Here is a 16,163-nt window from a genome sequence, read left to right on the forward strand (position 1 = left end):
ATTAGAAGTGCTCTACTTATTTAACTCATTTAATCCTCACAGCAACTGTCTAAGGTAGGTATTCCTACTACTCCAATTGTACAGACGAGGAAACAAAGAAACAGAGAGTTCAAGCAATTTGCTCAAGGTCATAGAACTAATAAATGGTAGAGCTGGGATTTGAACTGAAGCTGTCTGACTCCAGAACCTGCACTCTTAACAACCATGTTATGATACAATTTCTATCTGAAATGCTTTACATGCTATTTACAACTTTGTAGGTATTTCTTGTCTTTTAACCCTTCAAAACTTTTTAGAAGATTATCTTTGCAGCAGGTAAAAAAGCATCAACTCTATAAAATCAATTTATATATATGTGAAGCAACTAATCATAATGGTATCGTCAGAATAAATTATCAAGAATAGACTGTCGCTCCCTTTATGGGATATTCCTATTCATAGCCTAGGTTTTTGCAATTGCTCACAATCTTCTGAGGCCAATAATCAGAAAATTCCTCTTATACAAACAACCTATTTCCCGTAGTACTAAAAGGATTAGTTTTATTAATTCATTCCTGTTGTGCATCTGGATTGTTCCCAATGCTTTGTGATCATAAATTATACTGAAATAGATATCCTTATACATATATTTTTGTTCTACAAATATTTTCTTAGGGTAGATTCCTAGAACTGAAGTTGCTCAGTGAAAAGTTTTAATCATTGTTTAAGGCACCAGATGCATACTTACAAACTTCTGGACAGAAAGAGTACATCAGCTTACATTCCTGTCAACAATGTCTAACAATGTCCACTTCACTGGATTATTCACAGAAAAGAGTACTATTTTTCTTTTCATCTTTACCAATTTGACAGGGGAAAAATAAGTATCTCATTTTTATTTTAATTTGCATTTCATTTATTACTACTAATACTGAGAATTTTTAAAATGCGTTCTAGTCATGATTATACTTACACTCTAGTAGTAATGATATAAATTGCTTATGATCTTTGTTAACCTACTAGAGTGGCCATTTAATTTTCTACTTATTAGCATCTCTAATAAAATACAGAAGGTAAGAATAATTTTATGCATAATTTATGGATTTTGATTACTTATGTTTGTTATGTCCCCTATTAGTATAGAAATTAGATTCTTTACTGATTTAGAAAACTATTTTCCTTTTAAATATCACAGTACTTCAAATTTATTATATTTATCACATTAATTTGATAATTAGTAAAATATACTAACTTTGTGATTCATGATTTTTCCATATGTTTCCACCAGAGATTCTGCATAAAATGGTGTTTCTCCATAAAGCATTTCATACATACAGACCCCCAAAGACCACCAGTCACACTCAGGTCCGTATCTGCCTTTCCCATCTTCCATGGCTTGAAGGATTTCAGGAGAGATATAATCTGGAGTTCCAACAGCCACTGAGGACTGGACCTGAAGAAGTTCACATTTTTAGTAATCTACTATTAATACATTGGAAACAAAAAATAATTTTAAATCAGAAATGTTTACATTTACTTAGAAACACAGTATTATTTTATAACAACTATAACTTTGTCATTATCTGAATTTAATCTCCTTGTACATGTAAGTTAAAATTTATATAACCACCACACCAACAGTTCTTCAGATTTCATAGCACTATAGAACATTTATTATAGCTGTTACTTAACTGACTACATTCAGAGTAACAATATGATTTGAACACCACAGCCACTAACCACAAATTGAATATTTAGTTTAGAACATTCTTATTACTGATATTATCTGTCCAATATTTACTTATAAAAGATGGAACTACAGAAATTTTACAACTGGGGGAAAGAAACAGAAAAACACTTGGCTAATACTAAGTGCAGCCTAGAGATTATTTTAAAACACCCTGATGAAAACCTAAGGAAATAAATGTTAACAAGTGTCCTGCAAACTACTTGAAACTTGAAAATTCTTCTACTACAAACTTTTCAAAATACTAGATAAAATATAACAATCAATTTTATAAACATAAAAATGAGCTTTTAAAAAAGAGATGTTCTTAGGGGCCAGTAATCAAGAAATGATTGAGGACAGGTGATAAGCATTAGAGTAGGAGTCGGGTTGGAGAATTACTGGCTTTTATTTTCTAGATACTTGGATTTTAACAAATACATAAGGACAAAAGGAAAGATCCTGAGCTTACATGAGGTTTGAAGCAAGAAGCTGCCCCATATAACCTTTACCCTAAAGTGTATACTGTAAGTTAAAAGGTGAATTATAAAAACTTGCCAGTGAACTGAGGAAAAAAAAAAAAGACATCTTGTCTATCTTGATTGTGGCTGATATGTGAAGAAAAATTCCTCCTTTAGAAATTCATAATTTAGGTCACATAGTACCACAATTCAGGATTCTAATTCATAGGGTTTCTGTGGTCCAGAAGGTCTCAAGCCAAGAAACTTGCAAAAATGTTGGTACCAGGTTGGATGCCCCTAGAAAACCTGGCATAATTAACAAACTCAAAACTACTTTGGAGGACACATGCTCAAATTTGGCCACATACAATTCTCGCATATAAGAAGCCCACTGAAGATTAGCTCACACTTCAACAATATAAACAAAATAAGGAAACATTCCACTATGAGCAAAAGTCAGAAATCCGAACATTACAATTAGACCTGTAACAATGATCAGTTCAGCTTCATGAAATTAGTATGTTTAGAATTATTAAAGACATTTTAAAAGTCAAAAATGTAACAAAAAGAGGAAAAAATTAAATATAAGTCCTAGAAATAGAAAAAAAGTCATTTGAATAAAAAACATTGAAATAAAAGATATTAAAAAAAATCAGATCCACTTCAATGCACATTGTAGTTAGACTGCAGAGCACCAAAGGGAAGAGATCTTAAAAATATTAGGAAACAGAGATTATCTACCAAGGAATGACAATTAAACTGATAGCTGAATTATTAATACTAACATAGCAGTCAGAAGAAAATGGAATTGTCAGAAGAAAATGAAACTTACCTTTAAAGTGATGAGACAAAATAATTGTCAATATTATATTCCCTACCTGCCTAAATTATAAGAATGAGGGTTAAATAAAGGTTCATATAAAAACTGAGTGAATTACCACAAATAGACCTTTTCAATTAAACAGAAGTACTAAAGGATATGCTTCAGAAATATGGAAGAATGTGACACTGGAAGCAATTGAGAACAAAGGTATTAATAAACTTTAATATACATCTAAATGGTCATCATCAGATAAAAATAATGATAAAGAGAAGGAGAAAGAGGACAACAAAGACTAAGAGGAAGGGGAGGAGGAGCAAGAGAATAACGAAACAGAGGAGAACAACTACTTGAAAGTTGAAAAATAAGATGGAACTAAAATATTAGAAAACAACGTTACTGAGAGCAATTAGGATTAAAATGTTGTTTTCTTGGTTTTCTAATTTTTATTTTTTATTTACTTTTTTATTATTATTTTTAATTGTGGCAAAGTACCCATAATATAAAATTTACCATCATAACTATTTCTAAGTGCACAGTTCAGTGTCACTAACATCAACATTTACATTGTTGTACAAACATCACTATCAACCATCTCTAAAACCCTTTTCATCTTGAAAAACTAGAAATCTATACCCATTAAACAGTAACTCCTCTATTCCCCCCTTATTCTAGGCCCTGACAACCATCACTGTATTTTCTATGAATTTGACTACTCTAGGTAGCTCATGTAAGTGAAATCACACAATATTTGTTCTTTTGTGTCTGGCTTGTATCACTTCACATAGTGTTTTCAAGGTTTATCCATATTGTAGCATGTATCAGAATTTTCTTCATTTTAAGGCTGAAGAGTATTCCATTGTACGTATATAGCACATTGTCTTTATCCATTCATCTGTTGGTGGACACCCAGGTTGCTGACATCCCTTAGCTATTATGCATAAGGATGCTATGAATATGGATGAATAAATAACTTTGACACCCCGCTTTCTATTCTGTGGAGTATATATCCAGAAGTGGAACTGCTGGATCATACAATAACTTTATTTTTAGTTTTTTGAAGAACCGTTTTCCTAGGTGGCTACAGCATTTTACGTGTCTAACAACAGTGCAGGATTCCAGTTTTCCCACATCTTTGTCAAAACTTGTTGTTTTTTTATAGCAGCCATCCTAATGAGTGTGAGGTAGTATCTCATTACAGTTTTGATTTACATTTCCCTAATGACTAATGAGGTTGAGCATCTTGTCATGTGCTTATTGGCCATTTGTGTATCTTCTCAGGAGAAATGTCTGTTCATTCAAGTCCTTTGCTCACTTTGAATTGTGTTTTTAGTTTGTTATTGAGTTGTAGGAGTTCTTTATATAGTCTGGATATTAACCTCTTATCAGACATATGATCTGCAACTATTTTCTCCCATTCTATAGGCTGCCTTTTCACTAAGGTAACTGTGTCCTTTGATGCACAGAAAATTTTAATGATAATATAGCCCAATTTATCTATTTTTTTCTCTTGTTGCCTGTTGTTTGGTGTCATACCCAAGAAATCATTGCCAAATCTAATGTCATAAAACTTCTCCCCATTCCTACTATGTTTTCTTCCAAGAGTTTTATAGTTTTAGCTCTTACATTTAGGTCTTTGATCCATTTTTAATTTTTGTATATAGTATAAGATAAACTAAGTTTTTTTTCTTGATTAGGAGTATGGTGGAGAAATTGACTCTAGACTTTAGGTAAACAATAAATGTTAAAACTTTAAAAATAAATATTTAAATATTTGAAATAGGATATTAAATATCTGAAATAGAATATTTACCTTCCACAGGATAAAAAAGAAATAAAACTGAATTTGACCAAGCCAATAGAAGGTAGGGAAGAAGAGAAGGAAAAAGAAAAAGCGCTCGTTTAACAAACAAGCAAATCCTATAGTAAATAGTACAAGATAAAACACTAAAAATAAATACAAATACACTGATAACCATGAAATTCATCAATGGATTAAATTCACCTATCAAAAGACAGCATTATCACACCAGATGACAAATAAAACCAAAATGAACAATTAAAAAAAAAATCAGCAATAATCTTTCTAATACACCTAAACATAAAGTCACATAAAGGTTAAAAATAAAGGGATAGAAAAGACACACCAAGCATATGTTAAACAAAAGAAAGTTAAGGTAGCTAAATTAATATCAATCAAACTATATTCTAAAGCCAAGATATTATTAGGATTTTAAAAAATTTATTAACCTAATTATAAAAGAAAAGACCCTGGAAGAGCAATTTTGCATATGTACCTAACAACACAGTTATAGAAGAGTTGTGAAAACATTGATAATTACAGGGAAAAATTAATAAATTCAACATTATAATAAGGATTTTTAAATAAATAGATTAGAAGGAAATAAAACTGATAAGAATATTAAAAATCTGAACAACAAAGTTAACAACTTTAATCAAATAGGCATGTATAGAAACCTGCACCCAAAAGTCAGAAAAAGTATATTATTTTCAAATAAACATGTAACAGTTATAAAAATTGGCCTGTTATAAAATTAAAAAGCAATCTTGAAAAATGCCAAAAAACTGATAACTAAGAGTAAAAAATAACTTTCTCCAGTAAAAAATAACTTTCTATAAATAACCAAATAAATAAATAAACATAATACTATTAATATTAAAAGAAATACATCTAAATAATTAATGGTCCACACAAGAGTTCTAACTAAAGTTGGAAAACTTTTAGAAGTGAAAAATAGTAAAATGTTCTATATTAAAATTTATGAAGTAAAAGTAAAGGACAAATAACATGATGAATGAAAAAAGAACAAAACTACACATACAACAGAGATTTTTAAATTAGAAAGAGTGTAATCTGAATGACTTTATACCAGTAAAATTGACAACTCAGAGAAAATAGATAATTTTCATAGAAAAAATATAACTTACCAAAACTGACTCAGGAAGAAATAGAAAACCAAAGAGACCTATAACCATTAAAAAATTTCAATCAATAGAATAAAATCTACCTGGAACAAACAAAATAAAATAGAACAAAACAAAACCTCACCAAAGCAAGGGTGATTTAAAAGTAAGTTCCACCAATTATAAATAAGAAACAGATAACCTCTGTATTATATAACTTGTTCAAGAGCCAAAATGGGTAACAGCAGGAAATAAGGCTCCCCTGTTCATTTTATAAGGCTAAAATAACCTTGTTTGTATTCAAAACAAGACAGACAAGAACAATTTGAGAAGGAAGATTGTACTACAATCTTAGATATGATCACTGTCAGGTATGAATCTCAGGTAACAATTTAATATAAAATTTTAGTATGGCTAATCTAGCAATTTGTTCAAATATATCAATACAACTTGACGATAAAGTTATGTTTATATTCAAACAACGGATGATTTAATATTGGACAATCTGTGTCATTCATCATACTAACAGATTAAAGGAAAAACACCCTAATATCATCCCAATGTATGCAGAAAAATCATTTGATTACAACAGTAACAACCGTAACAACAAACTCTTGGTAATCAGAAACAGAAATGTCCTTAATCTGATGAAGAATATATATCAAAACTTTTCAGCAAACATCATACTTAATTTGAAACTATGAAAAAAATAACCAATGAAGTCAGGAACAAAGCAAAGAAGTTCCCTATTACCATACCTATTCAATATTGTGTTGAAGGTCACTGACTGCATGATGAGAAAAAAATACAGCAAAACAGCAATATGAGGATTGGAAAGGACAAAACCCAAAGCTGGTCATTATTTGCAGATTATAAAAGTGCCTAGGCAGAAAAATACACATATACGCATAGAATACTAATAAAAAAATTTAGCGAACTTGTTAGTTTCAAGATCAATATACAAAAATCAATCATGTCTTAATAGCAACAAACTATTAAACTACAAATTTTTTAAGTTACTCATTTGTAATAGCCAAAAAAAAATCTAACAAATATAGGTTATGGTTTTACAGTGAATATTATTATAAAACTTCATTAACAGACATTAAGAGAAAAATCTAAAACAATGAAGACACACACCATATTCACAGATAAGAAGATTCCATGTTATAGACATAAATTTTCCTAAATTCAGTACAGGTCTACAAGCCTGTATAACCCTAACAATCATATGGAAAAACAAATGGCTAAGAATAGACAAGACAATTTTAGAGAAAGAAAAAAAATTATACCAGGACACCCACTCACAGAAATTGACTTCTTATAAAGGTACAGTCATTAGGATAGTATAGTTTTAACTCAGATGTGATAGCCAAAAAGCAAGCTGAAACTTAAGTTTGGAAAGTCGCAAAACTTACAAAAAGGTTAAAATTGAAGCAACTAAGGGATAAATTGGGAGTTAGAGATTTGCAGATACTAACTACTATATATAAAACAGATAAGCAACAAGTTTATACTGTATAGCACAGGGAACTATACTCAATACCTTGTAGTAACTTATGGTTAAAGAAAATTTGAAAATGAATATATGCATGTTCCTATATGACTGAAGTATTATGCTATACACCAGAAATTGACACAACATTGTAAACTGACTATACTTCAATAAAAATATCTATATAAAAATTTTTTTAATTTAAAAAAAATGACCTACAGAAAAACTGAAGCAACTGCCCAGGTAATAAATAATAACCACACAAAGTCATAATCACAACATTTCAGAATACGGGGAATAAACAGAAAATCCTAAAAGCTTTCAAATAAGGGGGGAAGGTTGTAATAGAAGGACTGAGAATTCGAATGGCATCAGATGTCTCAACAGTAAATTAGAAGGCAATGTAATGCCTTCTAAATTCTAAGAGAAAAATAAGTTCAAATCTGTAATACTATGTCCAGTCCAGACAAATTCTCAATCAAGTATGAGGGTAGGAATGAAGGCATTCTCAGACATCCAAGATTATGAAATATTTCCTTCCAATGGAACCTTTCTCAGGCAGCTACACCAAATGAGAAGAAAGACAGACATGTGCTCCAGGAAACAGAGGATCCAACACTAGAGAGCAACATGTGAATTCCATGATGATGAAGAAAGGAAATCAAGAATGACAGGAGGCCTACAGGACAGTCTAGATTAGAATGGAAGAATGCAGGACTCCAGACAGGGGAGCCACTAAGTTATTTACTGTGTCTAAGAGAAAAAAAGAATTGCTCTATTTCTGAATGTGTGGTGAAGAGTTTGGGGATAAATGGTTACATAAAAAAACTAAGTAAAGCAAAGGGGTCACTTACTCCAGGGAGAACAAAAAGTTGTTCCAGAAAAGAAATGTAATTAAAATAAACCGCATGGCACAGTTATACATAACATTTGTATAATCATTTAAAAAACTGAACAGGATTTAATGAAAGACTGTGTGATAATTACAACATTGAGAAGATAGAGAAGAAATGTAAAGATTGGCTGAGATGGATGCATGAGACCTGAATCCGCAGGAAATTATTAGACAATACCTAAAACTAAATGATCAAGAGACAGTGGCATGAAAATAATTAAAAATATGTAAGTAAAAGAAACAATAGAAGGAAGAGACAAAAGATTTGTATGCGTCTGCCTCTGAAAAAAGAGACTTGGAGGTAGGAAGAACCAGGACAAAGTATTGCTGGTTTTTTGTGTCAAGTCTTCTAAAATATGCACAGATCACTTTGATAAAAAGTAAAAGTAAAATAGAAATAAACAAGTAAAAAGAAGGTTTCTTCATTATAATTTTCTAAATGGAGGACCAACATGCTACTATTTCCAGGAAATTTATTTTGAGATTATCAATAAAGAATGAATGACTAGGAAGACACACTAGAATTTCAGGAATAAATCTGATCAGGGGAAACTCATCTAGGCAGAAACAGTACTCAGTGCACTCTGGACCACACAAGGATTTGGAGGGCTGGACATCAGACACCAGAAGAGGAGCCCCAGCTTTGAGTCTAGGGAGCTTATAACATGCAGGATTAGGGAAACACTAGCTTTGCCCTGGAATTATTCTCCAGTGTAGTTCTCTGCTCTCCAAAATTGTGAGTCACAACTTCCTGATGCCACAGACAACCTGACTTTAATCCGTTTTCCCAACTCAGCAAGAACACCATGCTATTTCTCTCTCTCATGTCATACCTAGCACTATCCATATCCCACTTTACATTTCACACACGTGCAATTCTTAGAGCAGTATAATTCCATACACCTACCTTACATTGTTTGTGTGACTATTGTCAGATCTTTTACTTCTACATATGTCACAAGCCCCACATTAAAATGTTATTTTTGCTTTTAATACAGATGCCTTTTATGTAAATTTTAAAAGGAAAATTAATGGTCTTTTTTCTTTATCCTACAGATCTTATTTATCATATATGATATTCTTTACCATACACATCTAATTGTCCAAATGGTATCATTTCCCTTGGCATAAAGGATATTCTTTAGCATCCAGACCTCTTTCATTTATCTAAAAACATCTTTAATTCACCTTCATTTTTGAAGAACATTTTTGCTTCCTATAGAATTCTTGGTTTATGGACTTCTCTTTTTTCTTTCAGCATTTTAAAGATATCATTCCATGATTTCTGATGCGAGCTCAGTGGTTATTCTTACCATTTTCCCATGGTATGTAATGTGTTTTTTCTTCTGGCTGCATTCAGTTTTTTTTCTTTATCTTTAATTTTCAGCATTTTAATTGTGATGTGGCCAGGTGTGGTTCCTTTTATAACCCTGAGATATGCTAGGATTCTTAGACCTGTCTTTTCATCACATTTGGTAAGTATGAGCCTACAAATGTTTTCTATTCCTGAGATAGGAAACCTAGGATTCTAACTGTATGGATATCTGAGCCTATATTTATTTTGCTTTAATTTTTTTCCTTTCTGTTCTTCAGATTGGATAATCTCTATTTATCAGTCTTCAAAATCACTGGCTCTTTCTTCTCATTTCTAATCCACTGTTAACCTTCTCCTGTGAATTTTTTATTTCTGTTACTATAATTTTCAAGTTCTAAAAAATTTATTTGATTTATTTTTCTGCTGAAATTCCTTGTCTGTGTAATCTTTAAGAATATTATTTTCCTTTGATTCTTTAAATATTTTTATGATAGTTTCAATAAGTCTCTGTCTGGCAAGTCGAACCTAGTGTTACCTAGGTTTCTACTGACTATCTTTTATTTTTTAACTCTGTATCACAATCCCTTATCCTGCCCCCAATTTTCCTTTGGTCTAGTGATTTTTGATTGAATGCTGGTCATTGTCAATAGGATACTGTAGATAGCATGAATTCTGTTATCTTCCTCTGAAGAATACTAATTCTTATTTAAGTAGATAAAAAAATACTAACTGATCTCCTTGAACATGGGTTGGCTTACATTTATACCCTTTTAGGGCAGATTTATTGAAAACCTAAGATTCAGCTCAAGCCTCTTAATTTGGAGGACCACTTTCAAACTCTGTTGATCTTATCAGGACTTGGATTTAGACTGTTAGGTTTAGTGTAAGCCTCACATGTTACAAACGTGTTAACTAGCTCTCCAGGTCCAATATCCCAGTGCCCCAAGCACTGTGTCTCCTCCTGCCCTACTTGACTTCAAGTAATTTAGGTTTTTAAATGGATACCATCTATTTGGTAATTCTCATATATTTTTTATAGTTGGCCTTCCATATCTGCTGGCTCCACTTTTGCAGCTTCAACCAACTGTGGATCCAAAAAAATTTTTTTAATAGAGTTACTGTATGATCCAGCAATCCCACTCCTGGACATATATCCAGAGAAAAGTGTAATTCGAAAAGATACCTGCACCCCAATGTTCACAGCAGCAACATTCACAATAGCCAAGACATGGAAACAACCTAAATGTCCATCGACAGATGAATGAATAAAGAACATGTGGTGTATACACAATGGAATATCACTCAGCCATAAAAAAGAATGAAATAATGCCACTTGTAGCAACATGGATGGACCTAGAGATGACCATACTAAGTGATATAAAAGTTAAACAAATATATGATATCACTTTATGTGGAATCTAAAAAATGAGACAAATGAACTTATTTACAAAACAGAAATAGACACAGAAAACAAAGTTACAGTCACCAAAGGGGAAAACAGAGAGGGGAGGGATAAAATAGGATCTTGGGGTTAGCAGATACAATCTACTATATATAAAACAGATAAACTTCAAGGTTCTACTGTATAGCACAAGTAACTATATTCAGTATCCTGTAATAACCTATAATGCAAAAGAATATGAAAAAGTATATATATATATATATATATGTGTGTGTAACTGAATTACTATGCTGTATACCAGAAACACAACATTGTAAATCAACTATACTTCAATAAATATATATATTTTAATCTTCCAGAAAGTTCCAAAAAGCAAAACTTGAATTTGTCACTTGCTGTCAACTATTTAGATAGCATTTACATTGTATTTACAACTATTTATATAGTATTTACATTCTATTAGGTATTATAAGTAATCGAGAGATGATTTAAAGCATAAAGGAGGATATGCATCGATTATATGCAAATATTACATCATTTTATATAAGGGGCTTGAGCATCTACAGAGTTTACTATCCATGGGGGCTCCTGGAACCAATCCCCCACAGATACTAAGGAATGACTGTACTACATCTATACAGCCCAACCATCAGGAGATAGCCCCACACGGATGTTTTAGCCCTCTCTCTGTACAATTCCCTCCTTTCCAATGTCAAGCCCTGCAAATTCCAGCTGCCTCAGCTAACTCAACTCTGATCTCTTCCTCCTCAGCAATGTAAGGCTCTGCTTTATATCTAACTCTCTGCATCAGAGTCAGCAAACGGTTCCAATCCTGGGAAATGGTGAGGCATACCTCATGAATCCATTTCTCTTGGAGATAACAGTCTTGTGTTTCCTGTTGTCCACTTCCTAAAAACAGCTATCTCAAATATTACATCCAGTTTTATAGTTATTTACAGTGAAAAAGACAATTTGGTACCAATTATACTCTGTATCATGGCCAGAGGCAGAGTCATATAATCTGTTTTTCAAAAGTTATCTCCTTAGGATAAATTTTCAGACGTTAAATTACTGGTCCAGAATAATGCGACATTTTCATGGCCTTTGCAATGTGCTATATTAAATTGCTTACCAAAAAGTTTCTACCAATTAAAATGAGGTATATTGGGACCTCTGCTATACACCTAGGAAACTGAAGTAAATACTACAACAATAACAACAAACACAGAATAAAATTGGAACATGTAAACTTTTACGTGAGTGAAAGAATGTAACAGAGGGGCTTAGGGTTAGCAAAACTAAAGCAAATGGTAACATAAAACTCAATCAGCCTAGAGGACTTTCTGATAAAAGCATTCACTTGTTGAACACCGTCCCTCAGGAAAACTAGACAACTAGTGAAGAAAGATAAAATAAATAAAAGTGAAGAAGGAGTAGTATTTTCTTTTTCCATGTGGGGTTTATTTTCTTCACTCCTCTGGAACTGTTAAAATATCTCAAGTACAGTATCAATCTTAAAATAATTAATATAAGTAGTTGAAAATGATATATGACTTTACAGATAAGCCCTGTTATGAGTAAGTATGCCTAAATATGTATGTATGTAAGTATGCTTTGAGGAAGGAAGTGGAGTATAGAAAGACAAATGGATGGAGATGCCTGATAGATAAAATGAATAGATGGATTCTAAAACAGATAAAGAAGACAAGTAGCAAGGGAAGTGTCTGTGGGTAAAATAATTTAAGATTTATCTTTATTTACCGTTCCATCTTCCATCAGCTTCAGACAAGAACCAAAATCTGCTAACCGAATATGTCCATTCATATCCATCAATATATTGTCAGGTTTGATGTCCCTGAAGAAATAGATACATTCAATTTTTAGTTGGGAAAAATAAATACAATCAATATCTTGGTAAGATAACCATTTTTTTCTGAAAATCTCAACTTCTTTTAAAATTAATACTCTAAGAACATATATTTCTTTAGACTATTTATGGGTTCAAATCCTGGCTCTGATTCTTATTAAAACTTTTTTAAACACATGCAATTTTAGTGTTCTGGATATAAGTACTGTGGTAATTTTGATTTGGGTTAAATTAATCTTACCGTCCTTCCTTTAGATTTGCACGGATTCCAACATGACCATGGTATGCCTACTTTGTGCATACAGAGAAGAGCCATGATTACTTGATACTCACAAAATGTACTACCCTCTAGCCCATGACATTGAACAGGAAAAAATATACTTCCTAGACTCTGAACGTAAATGTAAATAAATTAATTTTCAATTACTGCAGGTTGTTACAACACAAAAAGAACTGCTTCTTAAAGCTGATTCAGAAAACTAAAACAACTTCTTAATAGGATCTATCTTATGTAAAACTGGCTTGTAAGATATCCAAATCTAATTAATAACAAACTAAATCATGCCAGTTTTTTACATTTGTTTTTATATTTGAATAATGAAAACTGTTGCAAACCTTCAGTGGCAGCTTTCCCACTACAATGGAAGAGCTGAATAATTCTAACAGACTATGGCCTTCAAAGCCTAAGATGTTTCCTATCTGGTCCTTTATAGAAAAAGTTTGCTGACCCCTATTGTAAATGAGATGATTGCTTAATACAGACAGGCAGATAGACCAAAAACATCACCTGTATAGGGAACTGGCTTCACAGTCCTCAACATTCAAAATTTATAACAATATAACTGTCATAAATGCTATATTAAGAAAAGATTTTCTGTGGTTTAGAAACATCAAAGAACTACACTTTAGTTCTGGAAGAAACCTTAGAAATTATCTAGACAATTTTTAGATGAGGGGAAAACTGTATTTTATTTTATTCTTTGTTTAAAAAAATTTTAAGCTATATAGTCACTATACATAACTGCTACTGGTATCTCACTCAGATTTTAAAGGAGACTAAAGGAATTACAAAGACAGGATACATAAATATCAACAACATTTTTGGCCATGTAAAAAACAGAAACTATTAAAATGCAATAAGACAAATAAATTGTATTTACATACTTATAATAAATAATAAAATGGAAAATATTTAACAAGAAACTATAGACAGTACTGACACTCTCCAAGTATCCCATTATGCTTCCTGATATCATCCCCTTCCTCCATTCCCTATCCTGAATTTGGTGTTTACCATATCCATACATATTTTTTATATCATTAGTACACATATACACAACCACTGAGATTATGGGAAGCATTTTTCTCAATGTCTTTAAACTTTATAACTGATACTATTATCATGCATAGCTTTTGCAACTTCGTCCTATTCTAACATTATGTTTCTAAAATGTATCCATGTTAACACATATTGTTCTAGTTCATTAATTTTAATTGCCATATGGAGTATTTTCATATATTCAATTTATGTATCAATTCTGATTATGGAATTTAGATTGTTTCCAACAATTTTAGATAGTTTTAGATCTTTACTTTGCTACTACACAAAATTCTGAGATGAATATTTTTACAAATATCTCCTTGTGCTCACATGGGAACATTTCCCCAGGCTGTCTATCTAAAAGTGGAACTGCTATAATAAAAAGTCACATACATCTTCAACTTTACTAGCAGGATTACTACTAATCTTTTTTATATTCTCAGTGGTCATCTTAGATTCCTCTTCTGTAAACTGTCGCTTAATATCCTTTGCCATTTTTTCATACTGTATGTGTACTGTTTGTTTTCTGGTTAATCCAGGAATTCTGTTTATTCAATTTAGGTACATTACAAATCTCTTCTCCCAACAGATAAGCTTGTTTTCCACATTATTGGTAGTGTCTTTCTTATTTGTAAAAAAGTATTTATTGGAATCTTTATAATTTATAATTCGAATTTTTTGGGTTTTTTTTACTATGTTAAACTTTACTGAGGTATAATCGACAAATAAAATTGTAAAATATTTAAAGTGTACCAAATGATGATTAATTTGATATATACAGTGAAAGAACTCCCAACAGTGAGTTAACACATCCATCATGTCACCTCACATATTTACCTTCTTTTTTTTTTTTTTTTTTTTTTTGGTGAGAATACTTGTTGTACCCTCTTAGTAATACAGTATTATCAGCTATAATCAGGATGCTATACATTAACTCCTCAGATCTTACTTGTCTTATAAAGTTTGTACCCTTTTAACAACCTCTCCCTATTTCCCATACTGCCAGCCCCTGTCAACCATCATTCTACTCTCATAATTTGTGTTTTCCATCCTAAGAAAGCTCCCTTATCTCCTCCTCCAGGAATCATACAGTGTCCTACGTTATCTTTTATACGTTTTAAAGTCTTACTTTTCATTTCAAGTCTTTAATCTCCCTGGAATTGATTTTTGTGTGTAGTGTGAGATAAAGACCACACTGTCTTTCTTTCTGTCCCAGTACCATTTATTGAATGACATCCTTTCTAATACTACCTAGATCATAAATCAAGTGGATCTGTTTCAGGTTTTCCAGTGCAATTTCACTGAACAGTCTTTAGAACAAAAGGGAGCTTATTGACAATTACCAGGTGCAGTAACAAAATAGGCATGAACAGGAACTATCTGAGAGGTATGGTCACCCTGTCTATATGCCTATACCTAGACCAATACCATACTGTCTCAATTATGCGAGCTCTAAAATGACCTCTCCATACTAGTAGACCATGTTTTTAAATTGCCATGGCTCTTCTAGATGAGTACTAGAATTAGGTTAATTATGTTCCATAAAATACATTGAGATCTTAACAGGAATCACAATGATTTTATAGATTAATCTGAAGAGAACTAATATCCTTACAATATGATTCTTTCCATACCTGTATTGAGTTAATTAACATTATAGATATATCCTACTTAATGCATATAGTTATGTTATGTACTAGTTATATCTTCTTTTATGTGCTTAGATAATATTGAATGCTTTTCCAAGAGAGCTTATACTACTTTTATTATCTATAGTCTCAGGTGCCTTACAGTTTTGCTGCTACTGTGGATAGGATTTCCTTCATAGAAGGAAATCTCATTTTACTTCCAGTTTTAATGGGAATGTTTCTAATGTTTCACCATTAAGAATGATCTTTGGTTTAGACTTTCAATAGAAACTCAGTATTAGGAGAATTGCCTTCTATTCCCAAACTGC

General features: G+C 31.8%; 1 protein-coding gene across 14 annotated transcripts in view; it reads right to left on the bottom strand.

Moving 5' to 3' along the window:
• The window catches only part of CDC42BPA (CDC42 binding protein kinase alpha), a 239,828-nt gene that overhangs the window by 129,665 nt on the left and 94,000 nt on the right, over positions 1-16,163 (bottom strand). For all 14 annotated transcript variants that reach the window (XM_010973651.3, XM_045509462.2, XM_010973659.3 and 11 more), the window contains exons 6-7: positions 12,780-12,873; positions 1,232-1,432 (exon numbers count right to left, since the gene is read on the bottom strand). In XM_010973651.3, the coding sequence (XP_010971953.1) occupies positions 1,232-1,432; positions 12,780-12,873 (295 nt within the window). The remainder of the gene's footprint in view (positions 1-1,231; positions 1,433-12,779; positions 12,874-16,163) is intronic.

This window comes from Camelus bactrianus, chromosome 23 (assembly GCF_048773025.1).
Source record: "Camelus bactrianus isolate YW-2024 breed Bactrian camel chromosome 23, ASM4877302v1, whole genome shotgun sequence".
Lineage (NCBI taxonomy): Eukaryota > Metazoa > Chordata > Mammalia > Artiodactyla > Camelidae > Camelus > Camelus bactrianus.